The sequence below is a fragment of the Anser anser genome (assembly GCF_964211835.1).
Source record: "Anser anser genome assembly, chromosome: 8".
Lineage (NCBI taxonomy): Eukaryota > Metazoa > Chordata > Aves > Anseriformes > Anatidae > Anser > Anser anser.
In genome coordinates this window covers 20,309,266-20,327,582 of record NC_139728.1, presented here as the reverse complement: position 1 = coordinate 20,327,582, position 18,317 = coordinate 20,309,266, and the positions used below count along the sequence as shown (strand labels likewise).

General features: G+C 36.8%; 1 protein-coding gene across 5 annotated transcripts in view; it reads right to left on the bottom strand.

The window, feature by feature from the left end:
• Positions 1-18,317, bottom strand: part of PIGK (phosphatidylinositol glycan anchor biosynthesis class K) — a 98,740-nt gene that overhangs the window by 56,594 nt on the left and 23,829 nt on the right. For 2 of the 5 annotated variants that reach the window (XM_083846520.1, XM_083846519.1), the window contains 7 exons: positions 14,951-15,004; positions 12,596-12,687; positions 9,114-9,249; positions 7,632-7,743; positions 7,017-7,113; positions 6,557-6,674; positions 5,029-5,139 (listed from right to left, as the gene is read on the bottom strand). In XM_083846520.1, coding sequence (XP_083702646.1) covers positions 5,029-5,139; positions 6,557-6,674; positions 7,017-7,113; positions 7,632-7,743; positions 9,114-9,236 — 561 coding nt within the window. In that variant the 5' untranslated portion in view covers positions 9,237-9,249; positions 12,596-12,687; positions 14,951-15,004. Of the gene's footprint in view, positions 1-5,028; positions 5,140-6,556; positions 6,675-7,016; positions 7,114-7,631; positions 7,744-9,113; positions 9,250-12,595; positions 12,688-14,950; positions 15,005-15,321; positions 15,783-16,449; positions 16,682-18,317 lie in introns of those variants that run through there. The other 3 variants (XM_083846516.1, XM_083846517.1, XM_083846518.1) reach the window with 3 other exon arrangements.

The following is an 18,317-nucleotide window of genomic DNA, read 5'->3' as shown; positions in this document are numbered from 1 at the left end:
GCTGAATCAGGCTCGTCAGCATCATGCTGCCCATACAGAAGATGTTTGTCAGTACTCATTAACACTGTTTCACAGTTTCACCAAAAGACAACACATTTTCTTCAACTTAGCTCCACCTAAGGGCACAAACAAAAACTGTCTTCTAAAGTAAGCTATATACCTAAATATTTATTTTGATAAATATATCAGATCCATAGACCTACGCTGCAGCTATCTTTTTAAGCGTACTGGCTAGAAAAGCTACAAAACATGAAGAACTAATACTTTTATGTTCCTGTACCATTAACACCAGCATAACTCTAGATGATGAGAATGAACAACTCAAAAAATTATGAATGATCTTTCAATGCAGCTGCCTTCTATCAGCTCCAAACAGACTCTCCAACTGCAAGTCAAAGGTTTACTGATCTTAGGCAACTGTTGCAAATAGCTTCAAAGACATCAGAAAAACCTGCTTCCCAATTCTGCTTTATGTTAGCTAGTAAAGGCACAGAAGCCCAGTGATCTTTTTATCTGATAGCTTACTGAACTTTTTGCCTTGCTGGTCATGGCAAATACTTTCATTTCATTCCTAAAACACCAGCTTCAAGTATTTCCTTCTTGCCCTCAACAAATGCATTTTAAGAGTGAGATCTGCACAAATCATTATGGCAAACTTAAACAGAGAAGGGATTTAATCACCGTTCTTTAGAGCTTTTACTTCACCTCCACTAGACTCAGCTGAGAGTATCACATATATGACACTGCATGAAAACACTGTCTTCATGGCCAGAATAAATCTCATCATGTGCCTGCCTCAGCCTACCTCCTTCCAGCACGCCAGTGGCATTACAAACAGAACTTTTGTATTTTATAAAAAGGTTTTTTCTTAAAAAAAGGAAAAAAAAAAAAAGAAAATTGATTCCAGTATAGAAATATTTTCACGGAAAGAAAGTAATAACAAAGATGAATTTAATCTAGACCTGTCAATACTAACAACAAAAAGAAATATAAGCTCAGACAAATTCAAATGAAAAATGACATGCACAGGTTTACCTGTAAAGCTGTCCAACCACTACAGCAAACTTTCAGTAGAATAATTCTGTGCTTTCACAGAGAGACTGAACACTTTTCCGGATAACATGTCTTAGCAAAACAGACATTTGTAAGTAGAAAAACAATAGCCTGTGACAAGAACATGCAGGATACCACATCAAATGATTTAATGATTCCTTTTAGCTTTACCTCGCGGACATACTAAACAGATTGTTCAAAGCTTATGAATTTTCAACAACATAACATCTGTTTCTTTTTGAATAGGCCACTCTCCTGCATTGTTATCATATCCTGATTCTTGAGGGAAGATAGCACCAGTCTCACCAACTGCTCCTGAACCTGCTCACGTTTCCTCCACTGATGGGGTTTTAAAACAAACAAACAAAAAAATTTAAATTAAAACACACACAAAACAAAAATGCACTGTAAGTCTATAATCTGAAAGTAAAACATTTAATCTGTTTTAAAAACTGGCAAATTTCAGACCAAAATCAGCATGTTTATCATGGACTCTCATAATCTACCTTGATTCATTTTAAATGCAAACTTCTTTTGGACAGCAAGACGCAGAGACAGATGGCAATTCTTTCACCTAAACTATATCAGTTTTGTTAATAAAAGTCATTCAAATCAGAACTATCATTTTAACAAAGAAAAGCTGTAATATTCCATACTATTTTCTATGTTGGAAAAAAAGCTTAAGAGTTCATTACATAGAATGGCTGGTGTATCTCGTAAATCTCTATGCATAACTCCTTAAAAACCTATGAAAGAGTATGAATCCTGAAGCATACCAGCACCCAGCAATGTGCTTCTGTACTTTGCAGCAGTCAAAACTTAAAAAAAAAAAAAAAAACCACCAAATTTATTCTCCTGGGTATTCAAGACCACAGATGAACATCCAGAACATAGCTACTGTCCCCATGCAAATACAATATTCGCTAACTGAGGAAGAACTGAAAACAGATCCTGAGAACCTACTTTATCGAACACATGTAAGTTTTGTATTAACCTCTCTTTGTTAAGTGAAATTATTTAGTAAACATGTTGATATATTATATTTAACATTAAATAATGGTCAAAACCAATGCTTCTAGCACTGCTTAATATTGAGCATCACTGAAAAAAGGGGAAAAATATCTCCCCAATTAAAAGAGAAAAAAAAAAACATGAATTTTCACAGGTTTTTTGATAGGTATGGAAAAACAGCAACATCTTATTTTTTACAATGAAAAAAGTAGCCATAACAGGTCACGTATCATTGCAAAAAGTTCACTCAATAACCAGAGCAAAAGCCACACAGATTCATTAGCACAGCACAGTCAGCAAAGCTTAGTGGCTTTGACCCAGTAAAACTGCCATGAATGCTCTGATTTTGGGGTAATTTTCTACTCAAAGCTGCTTTGTGCTGGGATGATGTAATTATCAAGTCAGGTGTGATTTGAAAGTCTCTTTTCTAAGCTCTTAAGAGACACGTACACATTCAAAAACAACTGCATGAGCACTGAAAGTGAGAAATAGCACACTCAACTGTTTGTAACCTGTCCCACAACAATTTATTACCACAGGAAGATTTTGAGACACGTTTGGAACAGAAACGCATAATGGCACTAGGAAGAAGAGGACTTCAGTATTAACAATCCAACTACCCAGTACCTATGTGAGAAAAGAAAAACTGCAAAGCAATCACATCCTAGCAGACCAGCGCTTTCACAACTGAAGTCTTCTGATAGAAGAAAAAAGAAAATGCAAACACTGGCTATATGAAACACATTTCTTAATGTACTGATTTTTTCCAAATTGCTTCAATAAGTTTCTATTTAAAATAAGCTATACAATTTCCACAAATGGAAACTTTGTTATCTTGACTTTTCTTAACAGTTTTTGTAGCTATTTCATGACAAACGATGTCTCATTTAGAAATGTATTTGAATCTTATTTTAAAAGTTCAAATGTGTGACATTTCAATTTAGTCTTTACTTTTTTGGAATTGCAGTCAAACTGAAAATCAGTCATTTGCACAGCTTTATCCCTTAGCAACACAGACGGAGCAGGTGGGAAGTAGGTGGTGGAAAGATGTCTCATTCTTTGCAGGAATGCAATATCCAACACTTAGGTGGATGTGAAGAGAAGCTTTTTTTAAGAGTGGCTGGAGAAAACTACATAGGTGATGCAATGGGAGCAGCGTAAAAAAGCAGAGCACTTCTGAAAGAGTAGACATCAGACACAGAACGAAACTGGACAGCAAACTAAACATTAGCTAATAATTTAAAAGTTCTGTGAGTGAGCTAGTTAGTGAGACACATAATAAGTTATCCTGAGTCTGAAAGTGTTAATTTTAAAAATCGGACTTGCATAAGCAGCAACTCTTTGTTCTTAATCCAGCACAACACTAACAGTGTTCCAGTGCCAAAGTATTCCCCATACATCCCCTATAACAAGGTTGCTGAAATACATGCATATTATGACTGAGCACATTATCAACTTGTATCATGGTATATTTGGGTCCATTCTCTTCCCTTCCCAGAAGGGACTGATTGATGATGTATGATGACTTACATGTTGTCATTTATCAGTCAGGGATAAGTTCCCACAGCTCTTCATAATTATTTGGCATAAAAAGCAAAACAAAAGTAAAGGCAGAATGATATCTTCTCCAAAGAGCACAAACGGTAAGATGGTTGACCAACTAACAAGTTTTCTATGCTGTCGACAATAACTGAACTAGTATTTGCCTGACTGAACCAGCTGTACCACTTCCCAGATGGCTTCTTATACAATAGAAACAACCATTCATTTCTGATTACTTTTTTTAAAAAAATTGGTTTACAAAGTAAAATTCTAAAATGTTGTTTGAATTAATCGGGTAGAAGCAAATGCACTATGAATGAAAAAAAAGTGCATATTCTTCTTTAACAGGATTTATTTTAAAGTTTTCTGTATCTCATGATCAGACAGGTATTTAATTAAAAGAACAGAATTGCATTCCCATGGCAATAAAAGAATCTCAAATCTCAGCTACTGAATTGCTTCTGTATCAACATAAAATCTGTCAAGTGTGGGCTGTTCAGAGTGAATTCTACTATAGAGCTCACAGCCAGACTAAGACCAACCTCTGTAGACAGAGGGTAGCATAAAACTTTTGAGCACCTGCTCCATTTACAAAAATGAATCAAAGACAATGTGCTCTGTCAGTGGTGCTCTTAAATCATTGACACAGCATGTCAGGATTTACAGCTACAAGATACTGCAGAATAATATACTATTACAATAAAATTAGTACTGGAACATGCATAAAGAATTAATAAAGTAAAGAAAAGATGGTTCCTTTTTGTGTCATCTCATCAATGTACCTATCTAAATGTTATAAGGGAATTTTCATAAATTTTGTCAGAGGTTATCTTGCTGTTTTTTTTTTTTTCCCGTCTCATAAGTGAAAGCTCCATCTAATAGTTACCTAACATATTATAAACTCCAAACACACCTGGATTTGCACATATCTTGTTCTGGAATCTAAGTGAAGAAATCAGTCTCTAGGTGTTTGAGTGCACAGTTAGTATTTTAACTGTTTTTCACCTTAGTATAGATGGTTACCTTCCAACATCTGCAAAGTATCTGTTACGTTAACTTTGATCATCTATTAAGCTGATTTTACGTATCTTAGAAGTTTCCAACTATCATTTCTCACATGAAAATATTTCATCTTATTAAAATGAGTATTTAATTATTTTTATCCATTTTTCAGTGGATTTTTAAAAATCTAGCTAGTTTTGGTTAATTTTTTCTGTAGCCAACAAACCACTTTCAGGCTGAGGACAAACCTGTAAATGTCACACTACTGTTACATTTAATAATGGCACAAGGACCCTCCCCACAAAGCCTCTTCTGAAAGAAACCGAAGCTGAACAGAAAGTATCTGGAGAACACCATGGACAAAATAGCTTTAAGAATGGAAGTCATTGCTGTATTGATAAATGTTGAGATTGTACTTACTAGGTCGTTCATATTTGTCTGACTGGCTGGATGAATTTCTTCCAAGAACTCCAGCACATAGAATGTGTATCTGTCCATAAGATGAACACCAATCCCAAGATCAGGTTGATGCTTAAAAACAACATGCAACAATTACTGGGCATTTGTAGAAGAGAACTTGATGTTTGGACAAAGGAACAGAACATAACAGCATGTTACAGAAGTTAAGCATAATATTTTTTTGTTGTTGTTCTTAGGAAAATTAAGCAAAGCAAACAACTAGCCATGAAGAAATACATTGTTGATGAGCTACGTAACACAGTTTATCTTCATTTTTCCAGACTATATCCAGACAAAAAGGTGGAAACTCCCTTCTTCTTAGCGCTCCAGTAGAGATTTATGTACTGCTCCAAGCTCCTTACGTCTTGGAAAAGAGAGCTGAGAGACAGCTTATTTTACAGTACTTTGTGGATTCAGGTAATCCTGACCTGCTGGTTTTGGTCTGGCTTAGATCTCTCTCCCATTTTCCTTTTGTAATGTAGGTGAGATATAATTACAGTGAAAGATAGTGGTGTTTTTTTTCATATATCAAGTGTAAGAAACACTAGACTGAATATTTCCCACATGTATCTCTCCTCAGTCTTCCCATTAAGATTTTTGCCAGTCCTAGGCAATGCATAAATTGGCCAGGAAGCAAAGAACTCCACTGACACCTTTAACTATCAGCACTGAACTGATGATGATTTGTGGGTCCTCAACATTTCTGTAAACTTTTCCAAGCCCTTCAGAACTTTTTAGAACGGAACTGGAACTGTGTAGAATAGTCTCAGTACAAAATACACAAACAAGAGCAATAAGAGCTAGTGTAGATAGTGTTGATTTAGTTTAGACTAAATCAACACACAGACAAAGGAAGAGATGAGTCATCTTCTTCCTTATATGATACATTTTGCATAGTAAATTAAGCTTTTCTGTTGTTTTACATTTATAAAATTTACTAAGAAACATTTTTGATATTATTTATTTTTATGGTAAGAAAAGCTGAAAAATAAGATGTATACTGGAATCATACAATCACAGAAGATCCTGAATTGGAAAGGACAAACAAGGATCACTGAATCCAACTCCTGGCTCCACACAATACCACCCAAAAAAATGAAACCAAAACCAGGTCTGAATGCTGACTAAGAGCTTCTTGAACCCCAGCAGGCTCGGTGCCGTGACCACTTCCCTAGGGATCCCATTCTAGAGCCTGACTGGCCTCTGAGTGAAGAACCTTTTCCTAATATTCAGTCTGAACTTCCCCTGTCACAGCTTCATGCCATTCCCTCTGGTCTGGCAGCCTGGTTCTTTGCGCGAACCCACAAAACAAATAGGAAAATACACTTAGGAGCTTTGTCAAAACTGTACATTGTAACTAAACACATTATACATTCAGCAATTGGAAGAGAAATCTTTAGTTAAAAAAAAAAAATCAATCGGACCTGTGCTTTTAATTCACTCAGGTATTCTGAAAATTGTCTTCAGGATCACAAAAAAGCATACTTACTGATAAAGAATCTTCTCCTACTTGGCTGCTAGCCAAGGCCATTATATTAGGTGAATAAAATCGTTCATACATGGATGCTCCTTGACAAGTATCAATAATAAATAACAATTCGTTGTACCTGAAAGAAATAGAACAGCCTTTTCTTACTCATATTCCTTTAGATTGAAATATAAAAGCTTTGCTTTTTCGTTACCAGGATAGCTTCTAGGAACCTAAGGAACAGAAGACTTCACACTGATTGATTATAAGATGTGAGTTCAGACAAAGCAATTCATATGAGCATCTGTAACTGTAGGACGCTAAAAACAAAATTTAGAACTCTTCTTTCTGAATGCAAACTTTCAGGCAATTCTATGGATGACAGATAGCATCACTGATGAAAGGTAAGCAAGGCCTACCAGTAAGACTTCAGGCATCTTCATGAAATATAGTATGTAACCGCTGAATAAAAAATTATTACCTTCTTTTCTGCCACATTTGTTCAAAAGCATCAGCAAGTTCCACATTTGTGATTTCTTCTGAATCTTGAAATTTTAGGAAACCATTTCCACCATGGCCTGGTAGAAAAAACACAAGTTAGGCAAGTATGTAGGTTAAAGGAAGATAATCAGTCTGTTCGCTCTGATGTTTTTTCTTAAAATAAATAAATAAAAAATAAAAAGCACAAAACACAATTCTCTTTCTCCAATGGAACTCCAGCAGAAGAAAATACTAGGACAGTGAGAAGATTTTAGACTGGAAACTATATTCTGTACTGTCTCGTTATATATTTAAGTATCTTATATATTTTTATACATACTTATTATATTTTTTTCTAGATGTATTTATATACATAGATTTATATATTTATATATATACTATCTCTATGTCTTACAGGTTCTTATATATACTATATTTTGTACTGTCTTATAGGTTATAAGTACTGTCTTACAGATTTTCTTAATTAGTACAACGTGATAAGAAAAAAATGTATTTGTTAATTCTTTTGTTTGTTTGGACTCTTGACGGGATTTCAAGATTTCATATAGCTCCATCCAACAAAGTCAATGAACAATATACACAAACCTTAAATTACCTGTCATATATATCAGAATATTGCTTCTGTCATCAGAAAGAAGACGTTTGGATCGAGGTGTGCTTGGTGGAATTCTTCCTGTTAATACACGCAAAAAATTTTCCACAGTAACCTATGAATAGAAGCAAAAAGTAATTTTCTAAAGAAAAAGATTGATCAATAGTTCTAAGCTGGGTTACATTAAATAAATAACAGAACAATAGAACATGTAGTGCGTCTAATAAGATGCAGTACTGCATGGTATAAACTGCATCAACAGACATTTTCTGTTCAAGGTTTTACTGCAGTAAGGTTCAGAATTATACAGTACCTTTTATTACATCTCACTAGTATCAGCCTGTTGCTTTATTATATCAAATAAGGCTACCACTGTTGCAATTTCTAAGTACATTTTTCATTGATCTGAAAACCTGTCACTGTATACCTTTATTCTGGCAAAGCTGTTCATGTACTCAAAGTGCAACATTAGTGTGTGTTACCATGGAAAAATAAAAGTTTAAATTTCCTCTGCAACTCAGGAAAGAAAAAACAAGATCAATTTCAGTTACATAAGTCTTTGAGAATCATCACAACGGTGATTGTAAAACCTCCTATAAAACAGCATTTTCTCTTCATGCAGATGTATACAACTCAAATGCTAGCAACAAAATCGTACTCTGGTAAGAACATAATACACATTTCACTTGCATGCTCTAAGTTTCACAGTGGTGTTAAGTACTTGCAAGATGAGACATCAACCAGCAATCTACCATTTCCGAATGAGAAAATTCTGTAACATCCATATATTCCTTGTATACACACAAGGAGTTCCATATATTCTTAATTAGAATAGCTCAGACGGAAATGACCTACAAAGATCACTTATTTCAAGTGCTTAACCACTTCAGGGCTAACCAGAAGTTAGAGAGTATTAATGACAGCATTATCCAAATGGCTCTTGAACACTGGCTGATGGCTTGGGGCATCAAACACATTGCCTGGAAGCCTGTTCCAGTGTTTGACTACCCCCACAGCACAGAAATTTTTCCTAGTGTTCAGTCTGAACGTCCCCTGGTGCAGCTTTTCATCGGTTACCCGAAGCAGAGACCAGCACCTCCCTCTTCGCTTCCCCTCCTCAGCAAGCTGCAGAGAGCAGCAAGGTCGCCTCTCAGCCTTTTCTCTAGACTAGGCAACCCAAGTGTCCCCAGCTTCTCCTTATAGGTCATGCCTTCCAGCCCTTTTACCTGCTTTGTTGCTCTCCTCTGGACACATTCAAGTATCATGATATCTTTTTTATACTGTGGAGATTCTGTTCTTTAACCAATACAAATCATGTTTCTGGTACAATGAATTTCACATACAAAACCCAATGAGGGAGGAGAGTTGGTGACAGTAAAAGCCCAGCCTAGTCATGTGAATAAAGACTTCCTTCAGATTTTTCAGAAGCTTTATAAAGCTTTAAAACAACAAAAATCAAGACCCAGTAATTTAAAGCACAGTTACCTCATAGCTTCTGTAATCTACTTCCACATCATCTCCATACACATTTAGCTCCATGTTTTTATGACTAAACACCGTAGCTGGTTTGGGATTTCTGGGATTACATGCCATATCATCTGCCAGCATCAGGACAATGTGACTGTAGGAAACACAAGAAAAACATTTTTGATGTTCTTGTTTCACACGAGTCAAAAGGAAATTACAATAAAACCATTCCATGACTAAAACAGTAGCTTACAACATTAGGAAGATTCCTGATATTGCAAGTGAAACTTTGCTTAGTTACACTGTACTTCCTTACATACATCCTCGCTAGTATAACGATACCACACATGGTAATGCAGCTAGCTGATATTTACAGGGTTCAGTCAGGCCAAACCTGAATATGCAGGTAGTTAATGCTAGCAACTTTATGGTACAGACTTGCCTGGAGCTAGGTGGGCAAAACTCTAGCAAAATCTCCAGATTTTTATAAGAAATCCCAGCTTTGCCCTTTTGGGCAAATTAAAAATGTTATGAAAATTGTGTTGTTAATTAAATTTGAGGAGCTCCTAAACACTCCTCAAACTACATCTACATCATACTACATCTGATATACTACTGCATGATTATCTGTGTTAACCAGGAATTTTCCTAAAGAACACATGGGCTGACACCTGAGAGATGCAGCACTACAGAGAATGTGCCAGAGATGTCTGGAACAAGGATGTAATTCTTTTCCTTTGAAAACACTCTTTGATATAGTTTAAGTAATCTTTGTAAGTAAACTTTTAAGTAATCCACAAAGAATGCTGCTAATTCAGACTCGCAGATACAGTTATAAATTAAACTGTGTCCTGCCATTTAAATACTGTTCTTGTGCCTGTCATCATTCACCTGTGTGTCACCTATATGTCTGCATGAGTACTTTATGAGTAATGTTATTCTTTATTAAGTGCTGATACGCTCCTCACTGAACACACCAAAAAAAGACAGATAATTGCTATCCAAAATAATTCAAGCACAGACCCTAAAAAGTAATGAAAGTAAATGATTTCACTGGGAATAAAATGCTGGAATAATTATGATGCTGTAATGACAGAAGTCAGAGGAAGATAACCACAGAAGCGAAATAACATTTTTCCCCATGCTTGCACACAAGTACAAAACTATTTTTATTTTTAAAAAAATCACTCATTAAACAGGAATTATTTGGAAGCAAGTGTCAAATATATACCCTACAGGTCTACCGAAACATTTAGGTCTAGACCCATTTTTTGCATTACACACAGACGAGATGAAAACTAAGCCATCACTAGACCCATGATTTAGCACTCTATTTGCAAGGAATGTGTCTATTAAAAAAAATAATAATAATCACACATCACTCAGTAAAAGCTCTGCATGGTTGTAGTGAAGACAGGTAAGCACAAACAGAGTTTGAACACCATATGGCATTCTTAAAAGCACATTGTCCACACATTCAACATAATAACCTCAGTGCTAACTCAAAGCTTAGCTGTTAAACTAATGTAATCATGTATTATATTACTGTTATTCCCATGTTGTAAAACTTAAGCTGTGTAATGATTCCAGCAATCAAAAAGATCTTCTCGATTCATTTTGGCTTTGTTATATTCTAGCATAACTCGTTCTTACAAATTGTAGCATTGTGCCCACATGTCAACAAATCAGAGCAACTTGCAGTCAGAAAACCACAAACCATTTTCCGAATGTGTTCTGTTGTCAGATGACAAATAATTTAAACTACCAGACTGACACAGCTCCATTCAAAACAAGGCTATGAACAAATCCTTTCAAAGAAGCCCATCCAAGAATCATGATAAATGTCTGTTTTTAGGATCTCATTAAGACTAAAAAAAAAAAAAAAAACACAAAAAAAAGTATTTTGAATGAAATTTTGCTGCAAAGAAAGCAAACCAGGTAGAGGAAGGGAACAGGAGAAACCCACTCAAATCCATGTTGAAAATGATGGAATAGGAGAGAATGGGATACCTATCTCTTTAGGTCTTCTCTAATGTCTTATTCTTGACCTTAGTCTAAAGGATAGCTAGCTTTTTGAGATTCATTTCTGGATCTTTGGGTATGGATAACAAACAGACCAGGCCCCTGAAAATCAGAAATCTCCTTCTATGCTGTAGTTTTTGTAGTATTACTAAAACCACCACCTATTTTCACCTTAATGGTGAATGATGTAGTTTTTTTTAAAAAAAAAAAAAAGCTTTCAGGTAAGGATAGAACTAGCAAAAGAATTTCTAAGGTAGCACCTGTGGTGTCTATGCTTCTTCTCTCCTGGACAGTAGGAGAGAAGACAGATATTTCTGAATGAGATGTGCAAAAAAATGCCATACAATGCTTAGGCAGTATGTTTCCTTGGATTTATAGCCCCAAAACTCCTCCACAAATTAGGTTTCAACATCCCATCTTTCAGAAACAGAAAAGTCACTCTCTTATTTTTAAAAATAAAGACAGGAATAGGGATGAAGTTGTCATTGCATTCACAGTTGAGTGTAAGCTGAGTTGGGACTCCATACGCTACCAGTTTAATCCTGGACAAATAAATGACATACAAACATAATCCTCATTAAAATATGCATTTTGCCATGATGAAGCAGGCCATACATCTTTGGCAGATATGCTGGAGAAACTACCAGTGCTCTAAATTAACATAAAAAAATAGGATCACAAGTATTTCCATAGGAGCCCATGGATACACAAAGCCTATTACTCAAAGAATTTGTAAGCACCAAAATCCATTTCATTGATATGGTACTAGTAAACTGCATTCCAATACAGCTGGATGGAACCCTGTCAATACCCCCTAAAACTTCCAGTCGGTACACAATTAAAAAGGCACTTTAGAACAGTTCATTCATCTTCTTAATCTTGTTGTTAAAGAAGGAATATTCTTTTAATCTCTGTGCTACAGCTATAGAAGCAGTTTGCATGGACAAAGCCTCTGGTTTCCTCAAAAATATCATGCAAAATTGATTTTTCAAGGCTGCTATCAATATATAGGAGCTGCTTTGTTCAAGGCCTTAAGTACAGAGATTCTCAGTGTAGTAAGAGATACGGAAGCCTTGCTATTTTTAGTAGTTAGGGTTGCTAACAGAAAGGAAATTAAAGTATAGCAAAAACAAGGTTTCAGAGTAGTATTGTCATCACTGAATGCATTTACCAGCTTTCACATTATACTTTCAGCAATTTAGTAAGTGGTACAGTTTAGTGGCCAGACAGCTTCTTTTTTGTCCCCCTCTTTTAAATCTAATTGACACATTCCAACTGGAAGTTTTCTTACATAACTTGTTGTTTTTCCTTTTGAACACTATTGCTGCACTTTTCAAAACACTGCTGTGATCACATCTTTACTTTTTACTTTTATCCAGTTGAATTGGAAAGAGAAATGTATTTTTATACTGCTTCAGACAACGAAAGAACTTTAATAGCACACTTATATGGAATTGTATTCACCAAGGTACCCTCACCTATCAGGAATGCCCAGTCTCTTCACACTTCTGTATACTGAAAGAGTGTTTGCAACGTGACGGTAATTAAACCAGAATCGAGATGTGCACACCTTTTAAAGGAAAAATAAAAACACAATACGTTAAGTAGTATAAAATATACAAATTGGCCTGGAATATACATCAGAACACACTGATTACAGGTATTCCAACAAAGTTACAAATCAGAAAGAACATAGCAACACCAAGAAAGTCATGATATAAGCCATATAAACCTTTGTTGCACCAGAGCAATAAACGCTGAAAATAAGTGTTAAAAAAAATAAATGTTCTTAACATACTGGCTCACAAGAAAATTGTCATAAAACCAACCGAGCATAGAAAGTGGCACTTTAGGGAATAATCGAGCAACAGTAAGTGGATAAGCTAAATTTTTCATTTACTTTCTCCATATCCGATGAAAGAAAAATCGAAGGAAGAGTTTTCATCTCAATAGCAAACCCATTCTGGGAGCATTCTTGCATTAAGCATAAGCGAATTCATGCAGAAGCCACACATGAGAAAACACACAGAGTGCTTTGAATTTAAGGAGTCAAATACAATAAAGCAAAGCTAAGTAAACTCTAGCCAAAATCTGAATAGAGATTCTCAAAACATCTCAAAGGAGTTCAGATTCTACTCTTCTAACAGGGCAAAGAGTTGGTGTGAGCCATTCCTGTACTGAAACTATTCCGCAGGTCAGATATTATTTAATCTGTCCTCCAAAACTTGAAACCAATGAGATTCCAAAATCTTCAGAGGCAATCTGCTGTAGTTCTTAATAGCCTCATCACTGTCATTGTGTTTAAATGAAGTTCAGTACTTTCAATTTGTTCTGCACCAAGGACAGCAACTCCTTTGCAAATTTCCTTCAGTTTTACCAGTCTTTCAGACAGATGAAGGAAAAAGCATTGAGCCATGATTTTAAAGCCGCAAAAACTAAGAAGAAACAAGCATAGCATTTAAGACACTTTTAATTCTTCATCTCTGATTTGAATAGAAACATCTTTTAAGCCAAGTCACACAGAGCAAACTATATAACATCTTTTTCTCTAGTCTTTTATACGAAGAAATGAATAGTAGCTTAAAAATCAAAATTAGTAGTTTATAAATCAAAATAGTTTAGTAGCTTATAAATCAAAATTCAGCCTGAAAGGATCCTCAAGTCCCTCCAGCTTGGAATTTCAAAAAGTCTGTGAGCACATTTGCCTTTCAGCAAGATTTACAGGCCTGAAAGCTAACCCTGGTAAATGTAGCTGTGACTTTTCAAGAAATTATCATTTGCCCCTTCCCTTCATTACCTCCCTTACAACACAGCATAAAACATGCCTACGTTTTAAATTTAGCTATTCACAGCATATTAATTCAAACTACTGACACGGTGGGTTTGCAGTACAATTTGAGGCCTGAAGTATTTGATAGCAGTTAAACCCTCTCTACTTTATTGCTTTAAAAAATTAGTTACAATTGTTATAAAGCTGAATCATGAACTACCAAAAAAAAAAAAAAGCAGCAGGGAATCTGTTGAAGATGGAAATTACAGTTCCTTGGACAGATTTTCCACTTTCTTTGTGTTTTTAAGTGTACTAACAACAGCACCTATTTGTTAAAGGTATTAAAGTAGTACTTGATGTTTTAATGGTTTCCAGTTTGTACACTGTAGACTATAGAAATTATTTGTTCTAATTTGATTCATTACTATTCACTTTCATTTTATGTTGCTGCATTTTAGTATCTGGAAAACAAACATCTGCTACTGAGTAATCATGATAGTGTTCTGAGACAAATTAGTCATTAAGACCCGAATTGTGATTAAGAACGAATTGTGTAGCATGATTCAAAGCTAATAAAAGATTCGTAGCAATGAAAAAAATTAAGATAAGAACAGTTGATCTAAACATTATGTTGCCTGAATTTATTTTATTCTAAGCCTGTTATCACAAGTTAACAGATTGAGTAAGAATACATAAATCAGAAATAAATGATACCTTCCTGGTCAAAGAGATATACTTTTCTGATATAATAATTACACTTCTGTTCAATATGCACCATGATAAATTAACTGATTTAATGCTGTTATAACTTTTGCTTTATGAAACCTACCATGTATCTATACGTTCTGAGTGCTTGACATGAAATTACAATGAAAAGATAATTTTAATATAGTTAATAAATTTGCAGGGCTAACTTCAAATTTATTCATTTCCAAGCCCTTCTCCTTCTATTTCTTTCAGATGAACAGAATTCTTGAGCAACTGTTGCAATTATGGCACATTACAAAAAGCACGTAAAAACGTGTAAACATTATTTGAAGAATACAGCCTGGACCGCACTTACCAAAACTGCCCAGTTATTTGTATGTCCACTTCTAAAGAACTGTTCTGCTTGATCCTTATAGATAGAGAAAATATTAGATGTTTTTCAATAGAAAGCAATAACTGATCATATTTGAGTTTCAACAAAACAAACCATGTTCAATGCATGTTTGCATTTACCACACCTAACACTGAATAAACCTCACAAAACATTCAAGAATACAAATTTTTCTTATTCTATGTTGCATATTTTATCTAAGTTAGCTCTAACAAATCTTTCCCTGAAACTTGCTAAATGAGAAAGATCCATTAGTCACTTTCAAGTTAGTTAAAAAGCCCACGCATCTCTATTCCAGAGTACACTCCAAGAACAAAGTACAATGATTTACTGACCTACAGTTTCTTCCTTAATGAGAAAAGGGGCTTGGATAAATTTCTGTTTTCATTATTCCTCCTGTCTTTTCAGCAGCAGAGAAGCTAATCTAGAATTGTAACCCATTTTAAATCCACGTTTCAAAATAAGGAGCTAGAACAATGCCAACCATTTCTATATAGATCCCAGCATGCTTTGCAGATGGGCTAAGACTTTCCAGCAGTCACAGAAAGAGACAAGACAGAAATCCAGACTCCTGACGCTTAATTTGACTGCTTTACTTCTCTGAGGAGTACCAGCCTGATGTCTTACACAAAACACACATTCATAGAAAAGTGTGTTAAAACATATGCGAGGGTACTATACTTAAAGTAGCTAAAAATCTGCAGTTTCCAAATACTAAAGGTGTTTCTATTGGTTACATCTTCCCCTACAGGTAATTATTTTCAAGTACAACTGTGTTTTTGTTTTTTTTTAAATAAAGCAGAATCCAAGTGCAAACACCCCAGATGCAGCGTGTGTGCTATAAAAAAAGAATATAATTACTGAAATATGGAATTAATTCACACTTGGAAAAAAAAAGCATTAGCTCCTTCGGTTTATAAAATGGAAACACCTGCCAGAGCTGCGCACAGCAATCACGGCCAGGTGAGGCCGTGGCACCCAGCCACCTGTGGAAGCCCACAACTCTCCACTCCCTTTTCACCTCCATTTTCCCTCACACAACTCAGTCAGCAAGTGGCTAAAGAGGCCAAACAGATCACCGACCACCGAGAGCTGTGTTGCGCTGCCAAAGCGAGATGTTTCAGAAGCAGATATATTTACAGGGAGGGTTTTCTTTAACTTCACACACACTGAACAAGTTGCACGCGCCTGACGAGCAGCTGGCGCTTCTGGGATGTGCCGCATTAGTTTATAAAACCCTAATTCCGCGGCGGGGCGCTCAGCTCAGCCCCTTTGCCCTCAGCCCTCCCTGTCCTTCCCCGAGAGCCACCAGCGGCGCGGGGCGGGCTCTGCCTGCGGCGGGGCGGAGATAGGGGGGAAGCAGCAGCAGCAGCATGGTAGCGGCGTGGAGGCTGCAGCGCCGCCCGCTCGCCCTCCCTCTCTGTCTGTCCTCACCAGCCGCTCTCCCCCTGCAGCCCCCGTACCTGGACGCCGCTGGCGAGCGCCGCGCCGCAGCAGCCCAGGAGCAGGGCCGCGGCACTCAGCGCCGCCGCCATCTTACCCCGCCCGGCTCCGGGAAGCGGCCGCTGCGCATGCACGGGGCGGGGAGAGGCGCTTCGGGCTGCTTCAGCCCGGGGCTCTACACGGGTCGGTCTGGGCTGGCGGCGTAGCTTTTTGGAACTGAATAAAGCACGAGTTGTCCCTTTGATCAGAGCTGTGACGAGCGTTTAGTCGTTTTATGTTGTGTTTTTTTTTAGTAGAGCTGGGACGGCAGTAGTAGCAGGTCTCACCACTGCTGTTTGTTAGAGTCCTGTGATGGAGTGCAGCGTGGCCCTAGCCAGACCTTGGCCATCCCATGGACAGGCTGAGCTGGTGGTAGAAAACATGATGGCCTCATGTCCTGTGTTAAGCTGGGGAGGCTCCTAGGGGTGCAGCACCAGCAGTGCCTCTCAGCCTCATACCAGAAATGTCATCCAATCTCTGGCCTTTGTGGGAGGCACTGTGAGGACAGAATGTGGGGTTGGCAAGGTGGCCTTGGGCCCAGATGGCTGCAGGGCAGCGAGGGAAAGGTGAGCAATGTAGGGAGGGAGATCAGAAAGTAGATGTTTTGTCGGGATACAGCCTTTGCCACATACAGTTCATCCCTCAGCGCCAATAAATTATCAGGCTTTTATTTCAATCTATTGAACCACTTGGTATGATTCCTTCATTTCCACTAACACCCCATCAACACCTCTGTTCAGTTGCCTGATGCCTTCAATTAGCTAAGGTACCTGCCCTGAACCAGGAAGCTCTTTCCTGCTCCGTCTATTTGTCATCAGTAATGACTTTCTCAATAAAGAGAAAGTCATACTTTTTCCATATATTGATGTTATAATGTCAGTAACATCACATTTTCTCTTTGAAATTACTGCTTTCCTTGTTATAAACATAATCACCTGTGATTATATCACATTTTCTTTCTGTGCATAAAGCTAAGGAACTTATTCCCTTTCAAAGACAGTTGTCACCAGCTCCTGTTTTGCATGAACATGTCTCCTGTGTGAACCTCTTACGAACCTACTGAGAAGTGTCATGGGTGTTTGTCCCTCTGTCCCTGCTTGTACGCCGCATCATGAATCTTCTTGCTCCAGAAAATTAAATGAATTTAAAATGGGACCAAACATGAGATTTCTCCTTCCCCTTTCAAAAGTTTCTGCTTAGGTCTGTGATCATTCTCAGATGTGTTCAAGATGTGTCAGTAATTCCAAAGGACAGGCAGCTGTCTTTCAGAGCATGTACTCATCCAGTTTTATAATTGATGAGCTGATTTCATGTTCTTTGACTCAGATAGTTCCTCATTACCCTTCAGCTGCCACGTGGACTTGGTCAGGCACCAAGTGACAAATACATAAAATCTCAACTCTTTAACTGAATTTGTTTCTTTTAAGCCAAATTCTTTGCTCTTTGACTTTATGACAAGTATTCATCCTTTGGCATTGCATTTTGGTCAACAGTTTTTCCCACGGAATTAATGTCATCATCTATATCTTGATGATGCATTTTTGAACCAGGCATAAGTCCTTCAGATGTTTATACTGAATGAAAAGTTAAGTCAAATGTTACCAAAAGATAACTTCAACTTACCAAGAACCTTTCTTGACATGAGAAGTAATTAACATATTTTCTGTGAATAAAACTTTAAAATGTCATATTCACTTTAAAATTCCTGAACCTTCTAAAATTTGTATCACAGGCAACCTTAGTCATGGCATTCTTTGGAATACTTGAATTTGTAGTTTTAATAACATTCTTTAAATTTCACTACATGTGATTTTCTACATAACAAATAAGGAAATGGAAAAAACACAAA